This window comes from Typopeltis vanoorti, chromosome 23 (assembly GCF_054136105.1).
Source record: "Typopeltis vanoorti isolate ZY-2024b chromosome 23, IOZ_Tvanoo_1.0, whole genome shotgun sequence".
In the NCBI taxonomy this organism is placed as follows: Eukaryota; Metazoa; Arthropoda; class Arachnida; order Uropygi; family Thelyphonidae; genus Typopeltis; species Typopeltis vanoorti.
Window position 1 is genome coordinate 9,545,245 of NC_143571.1, and position 19,117 is coordinate 9,564,361.

The window sequence follows — 19,117 nt, forward strand, 5'->3', positions numbered from 1 at the left end:
GCCTGAGTTCATGGTAAACTTAAATAGGGCCGACATATTGGGAGAAAATTTGGCTTGGATGAGGTCTAAGGTATCTTTGAGTGGGATGTTGGTGAATAAGGAGGAGACATAAAAACTGACCATTATGTCTGTGTGTTTGAGTGAGAGGTCTTCTGTACTGGCTTTAAAGTGGCCTGAATTTTTTGTGTGTGAAGGTGTGTTGCCAGTATATTGTGTGAGTACTTTGGCTAAATTTTTGGCTAATTTGTATGTGGAGGAATCAGTGCCATCTGCAATGGGACATAATTGTACTGTGTAAGTTTTACAGGCCTAACATAATGAGTGACAGTAAGGTTAGTTTAAAAGAAGCCACAACAATGTTCACAAACAAGAGAGTAGTAGCTGGCCAAGTGTGGTGATAGACAATTTGGTGGAAAGAGCGAACATGAAAATGAATTGTGATTCCTTACTGAAGAAAATCAATGAGGAAAATCCCTTTTCTCCTGCAGAAGACAGTGGTCATCATCTTTTTGGCCAACTGTGAATTTTTTTGCTTTCAGGAGTGATGAATAGCATACTGGATTGTTGTGTTTTGACTTGATTTTTATCTACAAAATCCACATTTCATCACCAATCACAATACAAGAAAAAGTTTCTCTCTTTCATTTCATAACACTCCAATCATTTTTGTTTTTGAGCTGATTCCACTCGTTGCTGTTTATGAGCATCAGTCATCATATTTGGCACACATATGACACCAATTTCTTATATCACAGCCTTTCTGTTACAAAAACTGACATTTGCCGACCTGGTTGGCCGAGTGGTTAGCGTATCCGCTCTCCAGCCAGAAGGCTGCGGGTTCGAATCCTGCCGTGGGCATAGGTGTTTGTGTTTGTCTCTGAAAATACTAGTGGTGGGTGGTAGATGGCATTAGTATAGATGATGTTTGCAGTTCGTTATAGTTGGTGAATGGAGTGTTGGAGGCAGAAAGTTCTAGAGTAGGTTCCCTTCCTCGATGAGTCATTGGACTCCCTGGAGGTGTCATATAATAATAATAATTTCATGAATGATTGAGCGTGAAACTTCTGGGAATTCAGAAGAAAAAATTCTGTAATTGTAAAATGATGATTCTCACAAATTTTCACATTCTCTCTTTCCACCGAATTGTCTGTCACTGCCCTCTTGATCATGAACATTATTTCATCCTTCTTTAAACGAATGACACCATTGCCTAACTTTACTCGCTCATTACTTTAGGCCCATAAACATTACATAGTCGTCGATGAATTTTTGCAGCACTATTGATTTCCACCAACAAAATCCTATCACACTACGAACCTTGCAGATAGTGGGATTTTTTATCTCAGTACTCATTATAAATTATTCATAAAAGACGGCAAATGATAATGGAATGAAAGTAAAATCATCAACAGCTAGCTAATAAGTCACTCTATGCTACCACTCATGCATGATTCCTCTCCCATATCTGTTTTCGGCAGTAAATTCTGAATGTGCCTCGTATCATGTTTATCATCAGAGAAAATATAACAACAAACAATATATAGAAACAATTAAAGTGATGGGCATTTTAATGCAAGTATTGTGGGTGCATGGACTGGAATATATACTATTAGAATAAAGAAAACCAATAATTGGAGTATTTGAAATGTTAGTATTAAAAAGAAAAGAAAGAAAAAAAAGTGATTTAATGCAATAACTTTCCAATCCTTAAAGATCTGCATATAAAAATCACTAAGTTTTATAAATACCAGGAATGGTATTTATCTTTTATATTCTTACTAGAGTAAGAATATTGTTTAGCTACTTTTATACATATCTTAGCTCTCTTACATATTTCTCTGTATTTTTTTATGGAATCTGCTGATTCATTTGTTAAACTTTTGCTATGCTTTTTTTTTTTCCCAGGGCTACTTCTTTAACTTTTTGTGTCCCCATATGGCAGTGATTCTTAACTGGTGGGCCGCAGCACCCTAGGGAGCTGCAGAGAATTTATAGAATGTTTCTGGTTTTTAATATTTTGAAATTTCTTAAAATAATTATTTTTTGCTCCTTATTTTGCTTTGTTTCAAATTTGTATTGTTTAGTATTAGTAATCTGAATTATGCAGTTTAATGCAGTAGTTTCTTTTGAGGTAGGGCCACAAGTTGACTTTTGGCTGCTGGAAACACTGCATATCGTGACATCTGCCTACTTGATGCATGATAGAAGTGATTCTCTGAAGTTTTAAACAATACTAGTACAAATGCATAGAACTGAATGTTGTTAAGCGCTACTTGAGTGCAATTAATTTTTGAAACATTCAGTGCTGTAATACTGATTTGTTATTTCTTAAAATTTACCCACTTATAAAATGAGCAAACAAAGGACATTATTTGATTTCCTAAATATAAATAACAGTCAAGTTTTTACATAATATTTAAGTAAAGTTGATTTCTGTTTTCTGATTTTTTTTTTGTCATTATGATAAGAAAGTAAAACCACTATTTTAAAAAAAATTTAATTATTATTATCATCATGTTACTAAAAACTAGGGGGCTGTGAAAATATTTTAGGATACTTAGGGGGGGCTTAAGAACACTATAGGGCAGTGGTTACGAACCACTGTCCTATAGTGTTCTTATTTTTCTATCCTTTCAGACAACTTCTTGCATGCCTCCCTAGCTGAATCAATCAATGTTTTCTTCAGAGTTTGCCACTGAGACTCTAAGGTTTGATTCTTTATTTGTGCTGTTTCATTTTTTCTTCAATATTTGTATATTACTTTTACAGGTAAACTGTATAGTCTACAGTTTACTTTTAAAAGCTGCTCAACTTCAATTCATTTTGAAAACTTTCTTACATGCTGTCCTTTTATTATTATTATTATTATTATTATTATTATTATTATTATTATTATACATATCCATGTATAATCTAATACCAACAATAACATCATGTACCAGAGAAGAAATATTCGGAAATACTATCACTGCTTCCTGCCTAGATCATATAAATGTCCGAGCACCACCAAACAGTTACACTGCATCAGTCATAAAATGCAAAGTAGCAGATCATTACTTCATGGCTCTAAACCTGCACACTAAGACAATATCCATGCAACACCCCACAAAAGAAAAGCAACACAAAACAGTAATAGACGAAGAAGTAGTCAACCACGAAATAAGAAAAACCAACTGGGAATACATGGCATCAGATTCAGCAGATATCTTATACAACAACATTAGACTCACACTGGAGGAAATATATAAGAAAGCTGCAAAGAAAGTCAGAATTCGCTCAAAAACAACCCAAAATCCTTGGATAACACAAAACTTAATCCTAGAAATATACAGAAAGGGCGCTCTATGGAAAGAATTAAAGCGATATCCAAATAACACAGCTTTAAAAACTGAATATAGGATAACAAGGAATCGCCTTACAACACAAATAAGAAATGCAAAAAGAAACTACTACAGAGACAAATTAACCTCTGCACAAAACAACATGAAACAAACCTGGCACCTGATCAACGAGATGCTAGATTGTGCTCTCAACACTACCGCCTCCGAAACCACAAAACACAGTTTCATGAAAGATGCAAAACCTATCCAACAAATAGCAAATGACTTTAACCAATACTTTGCAGACTCCATCCAAGAACTGCACAGAAATATTCCCCCAGTCACAAAACGTGATCCTCCACTTGGACCACAATCAAAACAGACATTATGGTTCTCAAACCATAAAAGAAGCAGAACTTCTCTCTGCAATACATCAAACCAAACTAAGGCCCAGGAATTGATGGTATAAGACCTAAGGATATCAAGCAACATGCAACTAGCTTAGGTCCTATCCTACTAAAATTAATAAACAAAATATTTAAAACAGGACAGATACTATGTATGCTAAAGACCACTATAATCAAACCCATATACAAACATGGAATAGGAAATTTGATCAGCAATTACAGACCCACAGCAACATTACCAATTATCAATCAAATTATGGAGCAGATAGTACTGAAGAAACTCACAGCATGTACAGAGACCTTTCATATTATGCCCAAAACACAAGATTGTTTTCAGAAAAAAAAGTGAACAAAATCTCTCTTGGAAGACTTTACAAACATAATTAATACCGCCTTAGACAAAAACAAAATTGCTATGGTAGTCTTTATTGATCTAACTAAAGCATTCGATACACTCGCACATCAAACCTTGTTAGAAAAGCTGAGGCATGTTGGAATAGACAGGCCTCTGCACAGGTGGTTTACAAACTACCTCCAAAATAGAAAGCATATCACACATATCGGGTCAAACCGAAGTAGAGAGCTACCAGTAACCTGTGGAGTGCCACAGGGAGCTGTACTCTCCCCAACTCTATTCAACATTTTCATGCACGATATTAATCAGCTTCCTCTCAAAGGTGAAATCTTCCAATACGCAGACGATACAAGTGATAATATCCATCCATAATAAAACAACATAGCCCAAACAAATATGCAACATGACATAATCTGATCATAGACTGGCTCACGAAAAACTCCATACACCTTGTTAGATCCTGAATAGAGAACTTGGAAAAGGAAACTATTCATTCAGGATTTAACAAGTCTAATATAAAAGCTGAAGGAGAAACTTGCACTCCAGCAGAAAATAAAAGAAATTATTAAGTGCGTGTAAGAATATATGTTCCCTTCATGTAAATTTTTTTGATTCAATGTTGTCTATTCAAAATTGTTAAGTAGAGAATTTATGTGTAAATATTAATTTCATTAAGACAATTTTGTATACAGTAAATCACTGAGTAAGTTGTAAACAATAGTTCAAAGGTTGCATGCGAGCCATGCATGTTGAGCATAGGGCCTGAAGCAGTGGAATACGCGGAAGATAACTTTAGTTCGCTTTCCAGGAAAAGAGCACTCCTAGAACAGAAGGAGAATACGGGATCAATCAGAGGGCAAGATCGAGAAGTGCAGTGTGAAAAAAGCAGAAGGAAAATGAGGGCGCAAGAAGTAGGAATAAAAGGCGATGCATGTCATTTTTCAAGGCTTTTTACTCCTGGGATTTTGGTCTTTTCGGTTAGAGACGGGGCAGCGATGTCAGGCAGCGAGTCTATTCTTAAAGATGTTCAATAGATTTCTGACGGAGCTGAGCGTGAGATGTCGGCATCAGCAGTTATGAGCCTCCGCTAAAAATCCCATTGGAAAGGAACGCAAATGCTTCCTTAGAAGCGGTAGCAGATGCGAGTATGTCTGGCAGCTAATCAAGGACAACGCAGAAACAATGCCAGGTGTGAAGTATAGCCCAATCAGACGGCAACCAGACCCTACACGTGGATGCGATGGAAGTGCCAAGTCGTGCTTAACAAAAGGTAGACAGATATGGCAGACTTGATTTCTGGCATAGAGTTGGTAATGTACAGAAATTTTGTTATATGTCATTCAGTTGCATTAGAGGAAAGAAAGTAGTTGTGTATTAGTTGAATTTGGACAGTTTACTAGAGAACTCTAAATGATTATTCTAATTTGTAATAGCTGGTGTCCATTAGACAAATTGTCTGGAAACAATTATATTTGAGTGTGATAGAATTCAATATATGTGACAAGTGTTGCAGATAGGATCTGATTGGAAATTCTTTAACGTTAAATCTGAGTATATTAATGAGAAACTTATGAAAGAGAATTATTGCTTATATAGTACTGTGCTTATTTCCTTTGTCTAGTATTGTTTAGTATGACTTTAGAATTAACTTAGTATGAATTGATTTTTGCATGTCCTTGAGTCCATTGAATGTGTGATATATTACAGTTGTATGTGTCTTAAGATCCAAATAAACATGTTTTGTTTTATGCCTGAGTTTTGCCTGAATATGAGATCACTCATATTCAGGCAAACTCATATAACATTCACTCATATAACACTCATAAAATCCGAACCTGAGCAGGAGGGAATTGAAAGTTTATGGAGTTAGATTAGAGGTCACGACTGTTAGCTGAAATTTACAAAGCCGTAGTAAAGAGTTTTGTTAATGAGCATATACATGAAATTCTGGGAATGTCTCTCTGAATAAGAGGCCTTTCTATTATAGGATATTGGCTGGTGCAGCTCTAAAATATAAATTTGTCAATATCCGAAAAGGAGACAAGCCCCAAAATAGATAAACATTAGGTCCGATTGTAAAGTAGAAGAATAGTGATAAAAGGGATAATAAAAGTAAAATATAGGAGAAAGCAATGACGTAACAACCTAAACTCAGATAAGACAAAATTAATGATATTCAGAAATCCACTTACTCGACCAGTTGATAACAAATATATAACCATCCAACATCCACTCTCCAACATAAAAAACACACAGAACAGCGAAACCACTACAATCACTCAGATTGAAACAATATGATACCTTGGGATTTACTTGGATGCAGATATGAACTGGAATGGCCACATAAACCATCTACACAACAAAATCTGAACAATAACTGGCAAACTCTACAGGTTAAAAGACATAAGTTCCCACACGCCTATAAACACCAATATACAAAGCACTATGCCAAAATATACTAAGATACGCCATAACAACGTATGCTTTCGGTGCACCTTACACACTAAATAGATTAATGTTGTTACAGTACAAAATGATAAAACTGATCTTTTGGGAACAAAGAGACAATAACGACTTTATATACTGCAATGTCAGAGCACAAAATACTGACAGCAAAACATTTATGTCACTATGCAGCTTTGCTCAAACATTATTTCGATGCCAATTACAGGACAGTCAGAAATGCATATCTCATAACAAGACCTCAGACAACTAATTATATCACATATAAATACAATAATCACTACGGAAAGGCCACACGAAACTTCTACATCCCAGACATGATAAACAAATTACCTTTTGAATACAGAAACCTTACAAACTACAATAGCTTGAAAAGAACTCTAAGGACGTACTATGAACAAAAAACATGCACCCAAAATACCATACAAACTTAATGAAACACAATATATTTGTTCCGGCTTCCAGTTTAGCGACTCATCAATAAATTTCAAGTTATTGTGTGCGTGCGTGCGTGCTTGCGTGCGTGCGCACATGAATTTCTCACATCACCCCTCTTTCTCCTGTTTTTTAATGTCGGCAGTCTTCAAATTCTCAATCTGTCTTCATAATCAGTATTCCACAATCCTGATATCATTTTTAATACTCTCCTTTGCACACACACTCTCTCTCCACTTTATCAGAATCACAACAGAAACCAGAAGACCAGACCAGTGCACAATGGTCCAAATGAGGTCTTATCAAGTCCTTGTAAAGAGGCAAAATGACATCCTTATCTTTACGTGTGAAAGTTTGTTTCAGCATTGCATTTATATTTTGAATTGTATTTGCATTCTTTGCTACATGGTCCCTTTTGCTTTAAAGAATTCTTTGATGTTAATAATCTAGGTTGATAGGCTAAATTCATGGAGTATTTTGTATTCTTCCTTGCATATTCACTTAAGACAACATAGTCACCTACTTTACAGTTTCTCATGTATTCTTTCATTTGTATGATATTGGTTCATTTAAACTAGATGATTAATTTCCGTGGTTATTCAGATTAGATTGCCTTTTTTTTTTTTTTTGCCACGTGATTTTTAATAAAAATTTGGTTTTTGTTTGGATAGCTCTGATAGTTTTCTTTGTATTTTTCAAATGAACTTATATCCAAAAAAAATAGCATTTATTATTTTTCATTATAGAAATGTTTTTAATATAAAAAAAATATTTTAATGTTTTATATGAAGTTCCACAGCATTGCTTTGTCAGGTTACATGAATCAAGTCCAAGTTCTCTTTTCCAGAATAAATATATATATTTTTATTTTTAAGATGGAAGTGAAAAAGAAAAAAACTGTGATCATGTAATCTTAAAGGAAAGCAAACCCTGCCCTACAGTTCAACAGTGGTCATCATATTTACATAGTCGATGGTCTGAGTGCATTTTGAAAGAAAATGAAACTTTTACCAATTCAGATGGGCAGAAGATTAATGTACAATGTGGAACAGGATATAAGTACAGGAGAGGAATTGGAATTGATTTAAGAACTTGCTCTGAAACAGGTAATGAAATATTTGTAGCAAGCTGTTATTCAAATAAAAATTATTTGGTATATATAAGAGCTTAGGCTTATTCATTGTGATATACATTTAAAATGTCAATTTTTTCCCAGTAATTGATTTACTATGTGCACAGAGTAATATATGTGTATATTTGTATATTTATAAAGAGTGTTTAGAGTAGTATTTATTTCGTATGGAGTTTCCCCCCTTTCCCACCCCATCCCTTAGAATAGGTTAGCCTTCCTGATGAGGAATTAAGCATGTATTTTATGACTGTAGATCCGTGTGTGTTCAGAGGGCCAGTTGGTTATGCCTGTTCTGGGGGACAAAAAACCCGAGTTTCTGGGTGAAAAAACTCCCTATCTCTAAATGAGACTGACTAACTCACCTTGAGTCAAAAGAGACCAGATAACAGTTCCTCACGTCTTGGACAGAATACTGACTTTGTCTATACCGACTGAGCTACAGAGGCTCTCTTTAGAGTAGTCAAAACTTAGAATTTAATAAGCAAAATCATATGCTATAAAATGATGCACACTGTGTGAGTGTACTTCCCTCACACGCCTTGCACATTCCTTACACATTACTGCTAACATCACTTGTAGTTCCTTATGTAATGACACTACTCCAATCTGCTTCCTAAGTTTATCATAATCTCTTGCTCTAGAGTTTCATATGATAATTCTACATGCTTAGTTCATCTTATCTCTTGGGTTAGGACTGTTCGACTGCTCCCTCTATTCAGGGACAAAGTGGCTACCATAGTTATGAAAAAATCCTTGTTGTCACTAGATCTAGCATGCTAAAATGTTGGTACTCTTCTTCACCTGCTGCTTTAGGTGATTATCATATAGTAGCTATGTAAATTTCATTTGTTTTCTCCATATGCCAAAATATATGTTGGAAATATCTATCCTTCAATGTATTTATGTAACTTTCCTTCAATGTATGTTCTCATAGTTTCACTGATCAACACTTTCTCTAGGCTCTTAACTCCAAATCCATTCATGTCAGGCCATCATTCATTTCTCCTCAGATGCACTTCACACATTTATAAACTGTGCCATTTCTTCTTAAAACTATACAGATTGACTTGTTTGCTATTTATTCTCCCCTTCTTGATTTAACCCAATCATAATACACATACTGGCCACTGAATTACAACCTTTTAGTTTATATATAGGCATTTGACTGCCATTACTGATCCTCTTCAATTTCCTGTGCATAGTTTGGTGATATATATGGGTCAGGAACAGCCTTCATTAAATTGCTGCACACAGAAGTTCTATTTGTCTGTACAAGCCTTCTCAGATGACAGTTATTTCGTTCCTGACAGGCTGTTTTAGGACCACAGTTATGCCTCTTAAACAAGCAATGTGGATTATTTTTCCACTGATTAAACATCCAGGATATCCCACCTTTTGAGAAACCAGTCAGCTCTGCTGTTTTCAAAATCATAGCTCCAGCCAGAGGCATCCACAATATGCCCTTTATTGAACTCTGAAAGGTCCTTTGTTTTTCCCATTGTGATTAACACTACTGATGATTACTGACCAGCAGCATTCTTAAATAGTTATGTAGAACATGCAGTGATGCATCTAACCAAGTATTTTGAATATACGCTGCCTAAGTGATGTTTACATACATCTGCATAAAGGTATCTAATTCACTGTATGGTGAATTAGATACCTCTTTGGTGAATAAGAATTTTTGCTTCTTCCAGTAACTCTTTCATATCCTAACTATTATGCATTTGTCATCTTGAAAATCATTTGCATCTGCCCAATTCATGCTTTTACTCTCACTCAGAGAAAGAGTAAAAGCATAATTTTTTTTTAACACACTCATCAAGCACATGCCTAATCGTGAAATCACCATATCATGCAATCTCCTTTCTCTTCCTCCTCTGTTTTCTCTCTCAGACATGTTCTTTCGTATAGATTCCTGTCTCTTCCCTCATCTCTACTTCTCTGCTACATCACCTGTGGGATGTTTCTGTACTTGCAAAACTCTCTTTATACTTTATGAGCATGCTATCTGCTGTTTTCTTCATCCAATATTTCTTTGATGACTCCTTTTTTACAAGCCCCCCCCCCTCCCCCCACTTCATCATTTGCATTTGTTCACCTTCATCCATATTTTGATTTCCTGTCTCAGGCTCCCTTATCCACACATTTTTAGCATGCTTTGTTTTGTTGCCATGATTCACAACTATCTTTTCTCTCTCTCTCTCTCTCTTCTGATACAAATCAGATGTGGCATTCTTTTGTACCTTTTGAAACATTTTCAGCATGTACTTTCACTTTTGCTTTTCATCAACAAACTTTTCACTCAGTAATGAATACATGGCATTCACATTTAACAAAGCCACTCATGTTAAACTACTCGATTAGTGTTATTTTGGCATTTCATTACATCTTTATTCCATTCAGCTGCACTACAGTTTATTCGTAGATAACATACCAAAATATATAATGCACTCTGCACAACCTCACATCTAATTTCTCACGATGAAATTCAGCTAGCTGAATCCAGAAATTAGCAGTCACAATTAGAAATATTAACAAAAACTCATTTTTTCATGGCACATAAGGTAGATGCATCCACTTGTAAACAGAGTTAGGAGCACATTATTATTATTATTACGGGCAACTCCAGGAAGTCCTTAGACTCATCGAGGGAGGCCCCAAATCATGTTCATCACAACTATTTGACATTCACACAGTATCTATCATACCTTGCCTTAAACTCATTCACAGTCACAGCACCCACTACAGACTCTGGCAGCTTATTCCACTCATTCAGCAATCTAAAAGTAAAGAATCCAGCTCTAACACCCTTACTAACCACACTCTTACCCAGTTTCCATGGATGGCCCCTAGTCCTCCCACCACCAGTCCTGTTCTCAAAAATATCTTCTGAATTAATCTTATAGAAACCCATCAGTAATTTGAATGTCTCAATCATATCTCCCCTCCTCCACCTATCAACCAATTTCTGCAACCCACAAATCCTCAACCTGTTCTCATAAGGTTCATTCCACAGACCTGCTATCATCTTGGTCACTCGCCTCTGGATACTCTCAACCTCCTCCCCATCAATAAGAAACCCTGGTGCCCAGATCTGGGCACAGTAGTCGAGATGGGGTCTTATCACGATGCAGATGATGTTATACAGAGGAACAATAACTTGTTTATCTTTGCTCGTCAAAGTATTCTTCAGCAACCAAGTGATTTGATGAGCTGATTTGGCCACTTTTGCAATGTGCCCCCTAAACTTCAACTCCTTATCCACTAACACTCCTAAATCTCTTGCCTCATCAATTTCCTGGAGTACAGTTCCACCAATGTAGCAAACTACTACTAATCTTTTCACCCCAAAATGTATAACCTTACATTTTGCCACATTAAATTGACATCCATTCTTCTCAGCCCAGACCTCCAATCTATCCAAATCATCCTGCAAAATTTTGACATCATCTGCATTCACTGTTGCTCTACCCAACTTTGCATCATCCGCGAACAAATGAACTGTTCCTCTCAGATCCTTTCCTCTATCATTAATGAACAAAATAAGCAGCAGTGGTCCAAGAAACAGATCCTTGTGGCACACCACTAGTCACAGGCTGTCTTTTGGACTCTATTCCTGAATAAATCACTCTTTGATATCTCTCCATCAACCACCCACCTATCCGTCTCACCAACCCTATATCCATCCCCATATGCTGCATTTTACTGATTAGAATTCCATGTGGTATCCTGTCAAAGGCTTTAGCAAGGTCCAGTAGAATCACTGTAAACACATTACCCTTATCCAGTTCAGCCGTCACTGTGTTATAATATGTGAGCAATACTTGCTCTCCCTGATACAGTGTCCCATTTTCATATATCCAATCTTGTATTTTCCTCTTTACTATTTTCTCCAAGACCTTGATAACGATTCCTGTTATGTTGATTGGCCGGTAATTTTCAACGGCAGCCTTGGAACCACTTTTATGCAGTGGAACTATTTTCCTCACTTTCCACCCCCTTGGGACTGACCCAGACCCGAGGCTCAAATTAAACAAAATTGTCAAGGGCACTGACAATTCTTTAGCCGCTTCACGTACGACATGAGCTGGTATACCATCCAATCCCACAAATGAATTGACATTGAGGTTCTGTAATAGATTATTTACCTCTACTTCATCACAATTCCAGTATAAGCTGTTGGTTCTTCCATTCCTGCAATGTCACCACCTGGGTGATATACTCTTGCAAAGTGCTCGCTCAGTAATTCCACTATATCGACTGATTCGGTTACCTCCCTACCCTCAGCATTCTTTAAAATCATTCTGCCATGAACATTTTTCCTTTTACTTGCGACATATTGAAAAAACTGTTTGGGATTCTCTTTAGCCTGCATGGCCAATATTCTTTCATAATCCCCTTTTGCTTTTCTTACCACTCTTGTTAACCTTTCTAGCCGGAGCTTTATACTGTTACTGCACCTGCTGGTCACCTTTCTCCTTAAATTCTCTCCACAATTGTTTCTTTTTTTGCAGCTCAAGCTTAATGGTGTTATTCATTCATTTATCCCCTACTTGATTTATTATTCGGACTCTTGGTATACAGTCAACCATTGCCTCCTGCAAACACTTCTTAACCACCTCCCATGCACTATCAACATCCAGCCCTTGCAGTTTTACATGCCATGGCACTAAGCCAAGCACACTCCTAAGCTTGTCATACTTACCAGCCTGGTAATTCCACATGTACCCTGTCTTAATTGGAAATTCCACTCCTTTAGCCACCTCCCAAGTCATGACCTTGTGATCACTCTCACCAATTGGTGGCAACATGGTCATGTTCGTTACAGCCACATTCTCAGATGCAATTACTAGGTCAAGCACTCTCTGCCCCCTAGTATTTTCCATTACATGCTGTTGCAGATAGTTGTCACTTAATAGCCGCATAAAATTCAATTCCTTCCTCCCATGTGCCCTCTCCTCCTTCCAGTCAATGTTACCATAATTGAAATCTCCCATAATAATTACCCTCCTTCTACTCATTTCTTCTATTTGCCTATGCATACTATCCCCACCATCTATTCCATCACCTGGTCTATAGCAGCACCCAATTGTATATTTTGTTTTGCTAGCCTCTATCTCACCCCAAATAGCCTCAAATGTGCTCTTTTCTCTATTCTGCAGTTCAACTTCTATACTGCTTGGCTGCAACTCATCAGCTATCATCAATAACACTCCTCCCTCCTTTTTATTCTCCCTGTCACTCCTGATCACGCTATACCCGTCACATTCAATCCCACTAGCTTTATCATCTTCTGTCAGACATGTTTCACTAATACCAACAACCTGTAGCCTGGAAGTGCCAACCAAGGCCAAAAACGTCTCCTCCTTGTTCCTAATACTCCTGGCATTAGTGTACATAAATTGCAGACGCTCGTTAGTCCCATCCCTACTTTGATGCCTTTTACTAACTATCCCATTCTGATTTGTTGTCCTTCGTACTCACTCGGGCATATTATACTCTTTCATACACTCAACTGCCTCCCTAAAGTAAGATTATCCTCACAGTATTCAACATTTTCTAGTTTTAAAGGCTAGAGTGAGTTCAGCTTGTTATGGCCTACCATTCTGTAGTTTTTATAATGTGTCAAAAGGAATATTTAGTTTGAACTACTGAATTTGTAATTTAAGATCAGAATTAAACTTTATTAGCTATTATTAAAATTAATATAATAATAAAGTTAAACCGTTTCTTCCATTAACTTTTTACCTAGAAACATATTACACAAGGAAAACTATTTAATTTCATTCCTTTAAATTTAAGTTTTTATTCTTCAGAATTAAAATTATTTGCATATATAAAATTGATACATAATATTTTTGTCTTTTAACAGGAATCGAACAAGATCTATGCTTGACTGAATGCCCATTGGATTGTAAATTATCAGCATGGTCTCAGTGGCTTCCTTGTAATGTCACCTGTGGAGTCGGATATCGTCACCGTCAAAGAACCATTATAACACAATCAAATAAATTTGGACGTCCCTGTCCACTAACAGAAAATGGAACAGTTTGTAACTTTAATATTATATTGTTGCTATGAAAGTTATATTGAATATTATGTTGTTATTAAGAAAGTTGCTATACAAGGGTGGTCTGAAAAGTTCTCGGCCTCAACCATAGATGGCAACACTATCAGTAAGATTTTTTTCTCTAAGTTGGTACATCTGTCATAAACATCCATGTGAAATTGCAAGTCGTTTAATCAAGCAGTTTGTTTTATACAGCTGTCTGAAGCAAAAGTGTTGTCTGTATTCATTGAAATGGATAAAATTGAGTATCGTGTGGTTATAAAATTCTTTGTAAAAGAAAGTTTAATGCCAAAAGAAATTCATTTTACGTTCATAAAAGTTTATGGGCACTCTTCTCCTTCATTTTTGACAATTAAGAAATGGGCTGCCCAGTGTAATCATGGCATACCATGTTTGAAGTTGATCCATGTGAAGGACATCCACCAAGTGTAACAACACCAGACATCATCGATGAAGTGTACGATATGGTATTGGATGACTGGTGAGTCAAAGTGCATGATATTGCTGAGATTATAGGCATTTCATAAGAACATGTAGAATATATTTTGCCTGAAGAACTGCAAATGAAAAAGCTGTGCGCAAGATGGGTGCCCGATTGCTCACCAAAAACGCATTTGCATGAAAATCTCTGAACAGTGCTTGGTGCATTTTAACAAGAATAAAACTGATTTTGTGCATCAATTTATTACTATGGATGAGACTTGGATTCACTATTACACACCAGAATACAAACAGCAGTCAAAACAATGGTCAGATGCTGGTTGTTCTGAGCCAAAGAAGACAAAGTCCGTTCCATCAGCAGGAAAGGTCATGGCATCAGTGTTTTGGGATGCTAAAGGCATTTTGTTTATTAATTATCTTGAAAAGGGTAAAATAATAACTGGGAAATATTATTCTGATCTTTTAACCAGACTAGACAAAAAAATTCATGAGAAAAGACCTGGTTTGCAGGAAAAAAAAAAATCATCTTTCATGAATACCGTACCAATACCAATGCACCTGTACCCACAAAGGTGTTTTAGAAAATTAAGTGACCTGCACTATGAAGTTTTGGAACTTCCATCCTATTCCCTAGATTTGGCTCCCTCTGACTCTATGTCTTCCCAAAACTAAAACTCTTCCTCGCTGGCCAGCGTTTTTCTTCTAATCAAGAGGTGATTGCAGCTGTAGAGTGATATTTTGCAGATCTTACTGAGAACCACTACAGGGACGGGATAATGGCGCTGGAGCATCGCTGGAATAAATGTATTAGTCTTAAGGGAGATTAGGGTGAAAAATAAAAATAATTTTGAAATTATAAATTTGTTTTTTCATTGTTAGGCCGAGAACTTTTCAGACCACCCTCGTAGTTGATGCCAGACTTCTGTGGTATGTAGAAAGCAATGGTCTTTCTTTTTCTAATATACAATGTGACTTTTGTGGACACTAGTCAATGTTGGACCATTTGGTTTGTTTAGAGACATCTATCAGAGATGCATTCTCAAAACATGAACGTTTGGTTTCAGTTTTCTTTGATATGGAAAATATCTTATGATACAGCCTTTATGATTTCTTTAATATGTAACAGATCTTATGACCTTTATAATGTAGATGGAAGGTTTTTCACTTGGCTATGCTACCAATTTTATATTTGGTTTAATCCTTTATCCAAGTGTAAGCAAACAAAGTTTGCACCTGAAGTATTTTCAGGACTGGGTCAACTCGTGGCAAAGGTGGTATAACTTCTCATCACTTGCCTTAGTATCCTATAATGCAAAGCACATCTCCTTGCAGACATGTATAATGCTATGCATTAAAGGAAGGATCACTACCCAGACCAGTTTCGACCTTTATTGAGGTCTTATCAGTGGAAGCCAGACCCAGAGGTGGTGATACTAAGGTGGAAGTAATGGTAGCATAGCCAAGTGAAAAAACTTCCTCTAATCTCTTATCTAAACTTATCTCTAATCCAGAGAATTTTAATAATAAGGTGTGACACCTTTTGGCAACTGGTATATGGAAATATGACTTCTCCATTACTTCCACCTTAGTATCACCACCTCTGGGTCTGGCTCCCACTGACTCAATGAAAGTTGAAACTGGTCTGGGTAGTGACCCTTCCCTTAATGCATAGCATTATACATGTCTGCAAGGAGATGTGCTTTGCATTATGGGATATTAGGGCAAGTGATGAGAAGTTATACCACCTTTCCCACGAGTTGAGTCAGTCCTGAAAATACTTCAAGTGCAAACTTCGTTTGCTTGCACTTGGATAAAGGATTAAACCAGTGGTTCTCGAACCTTTTACCTCTGAGCCCCACCTGACAAGCGAAAACACTGTCAGCTCCCCACACACACACACACCGGTTTTATTTATCAAAATAGAAGTCATACTAAGTTTGACATTTTATTCAGTTTATTTTGTGTTTTTTTTTTTTTTTCCATACTATTTAACAGTTTTTGACACAAAATAATTAAAGTATCACAATATTAGGCCAACAATAAAAATTAGTTTTAACACTTGCAATTAATCAAAATATGTATTGAAATGAAACAATATTTAACTAACAAGTATTTAATTTTTCTCTGTAAAAATAATCAAACATTTAAATGTCAAAGTGTAATGTGATGGAATGGCCTGCTTTTGAGAACAGAGTTTATAAAAACGTGGTGTCAGATATCAGAAATGGCTACTCTAAGTTCTTTAGTAATTAGTCTTGAACGATACTTTGACTTCATAGCTGCCAAAGCAGAAAAGCCTTTCTCACTTTCTGGCGCACGCTTTTTATAAGTGAGAGTGAAGAAAATAATTATTAGTTATTTTGAAATTCATGATAATTAAAACCTGTATCATCAAAAGTTTTTCTTTCTGTATTTTTATTTGTTATTTTTAAAACTGATTTATGGCAGTTTTAATTTTTATCTGTAGGAAAGTATGTCGTGCCCCTTTCAAGCTATTTGTTCCCCCCTCGGGGTCGCACCCCACAGTTTGAGAACCACTGGATTAATCCAAATATGTAATTGGTTTATAATGTAGTTCTCAAAGCATCTCCCTATTTATTAAAAACTTTGTCTCTATCTGAATCTCCCAATTCTGAGTGAGAAACACATTATCCTGGCCATTAATTCAAGAGGTGAGTATTTCCTTGAGGCTCTGTTTTAAATGTAACATTCATTTACTGAATTTCTTCCCACAGTAGGCAGTGCTCTGTATTTTAATAACTTTACAGTTTTCTGTCATTCTGATTGCATTCCAAAAGGAAACTTGAACAACTATGATCATATATCTTCACAAGCTCTTAGAAACACGTCAAAGTTTTCAAAGTAGTGAGAGGCTGCTCTAGGTAAAGAATGGAAATTCAGTCTTCACCCAGACCCAAAGTTAAGATTGGCACAAACTATTATCCCACTAGCAAAAAAATTCAAATTCTTAGGCCTCATTTTTGATGAGAAAAGTGCAAGAGAGCAAGCATTGAATACCTTCCAAACTCTGTCCCTTACAGAATAGGGTTCTCAGTTGATGTTCTTTTCTTCACTTTTCTCATGCACTTCTTCAATAAAAACTTCATTATGGATCACAAGCTTATGCTTCTTCAAGGAAGAATATCCTGCAGCATTTGGATCCTGTCCATCAAGTTATATGAATAGCTATTAGTACATGTCAGATAACTCATTCAGCCTTTTTGTGGAATGAAATGAACCTACTTCAGCAGAAGTAGCTGTGATTTTTATGTCGATCCCATTTACGAGAAATTGCTTATTAGAACCATGGATGAGTACTCTTTTCTAAAAATATGCTTAGTTATGCTCTAAAAGTATCTTTGCATAAGCATCCTATGTAAACTAGTATTTCCCCACCAGCCTCTCTATGTTGGGAATGTCAATATGACATATGTTAGACGGCCATTTGCTTGTTTGGTACTGCATTATGAAAAAATTATGTAGACCTTTTGTATAAATGTAGATGGCAATCTTTGTATTAAACACAAGTGTTTCCACGTGGGATTTTGTACTCCATCATACTGTAGCCTCTCGTTACTTTAATTTCTTGTCTATAATGATGGTTTGAAATCTAGTTCTCTGCTGGATACTGTTTTCCTGTACATTGTATTGAGTCAGATTCCACTTGAATGTAGTACACTGCTAAGCTGCATGTCATGCAGCTTTTGCTTCAACATGTAAAAGAAAACCACTACCAGAAATGTATGATTTATGCAGACTCACTGAGTTTTTTACATGCCTTCTTCTTTTGTGCATAATCTACATTTAGTACTCTCTGATATTGTACAATTGTTGTATCAAATTCCTGCCACATTGGAATCAATATGCATTACAATGATGTGCTACCAGGCATTGACAGCTCCTCTAACTAAGCTGTTTAGTTTGTCTTGGCTCTGATAAAGTACCAAGAGAATGGGAAAGGGAAAAAATAGATCCACTGCATAAAGGAAACTCCAATACAGATTTTGTAAATTATAGAACAGTCATTGTTTCAGGAGTAATGATTAAGGTATTGGGAAAGTTGGTAAAAGAAAGAATTCAGGAATGTGATACTCTAAGAGGGGAGGACAAAGCACCATTTTGTAAAGGACAGGTTTTGCATTAGTCATTAACTCACTTTTGTAATAAAGTGGCAGCTGAGTTTGCTAAAGGAAATATCTACACCATGCTGCTGCTGCTGTTGGACTTTGCAAAGTCATTTCAGAGAATATCACATGAAACTGTTACATAAAATGGGAAAATAGTAATAGAGATATGGATGAGTAATAGAGATACGGATACATCAAAGAGTTGTTTTTGGGAAAAATTGAATCCATGAGAAGGTGAGCGAGTTGCAGTATATTCCTAGGCTCTGTGTTTGAGCTGCTTCAATTTAATATGTATATAAATGATATTATGAATATGGTTAAAAGAAAATATCTACAACATAGTCCAAGGCGTGTCGTCTCTCAC

At 36.2% G+C, this 19,117-nt stretch overlaps 1 protein-coding gene across 6 annotated transcripts in view; it reads left to right on the forward strand.

Annotated features, from left to right (window-relative positions):
• Positions 1-19,117, forward strand: part of LOC150093608 (thrombospondin type-1 domain-containing protein 7B-like) — a 950,748-nt gene that overhangs the window by 505,432 nt on the left and 426,199 nt on the right. For all 6 annotated transcript variants that reach the window (XM_090412735.1, XM_090412734.1, XM_090412733.1 and 3 more), the window contains exons 15-16: positions 7,856-8,086; positions 13,988-14,163. In XM_090412735.1, the coding sequence (XP_090268861.1) occupies positions 7,856-8,086; positions 13,988-14,163 (407 nt within the window). The remainder of the gene's footprint in view (positions 1-7,855; positions 8,087-13,987; positions 14,164-19,117) is intronic.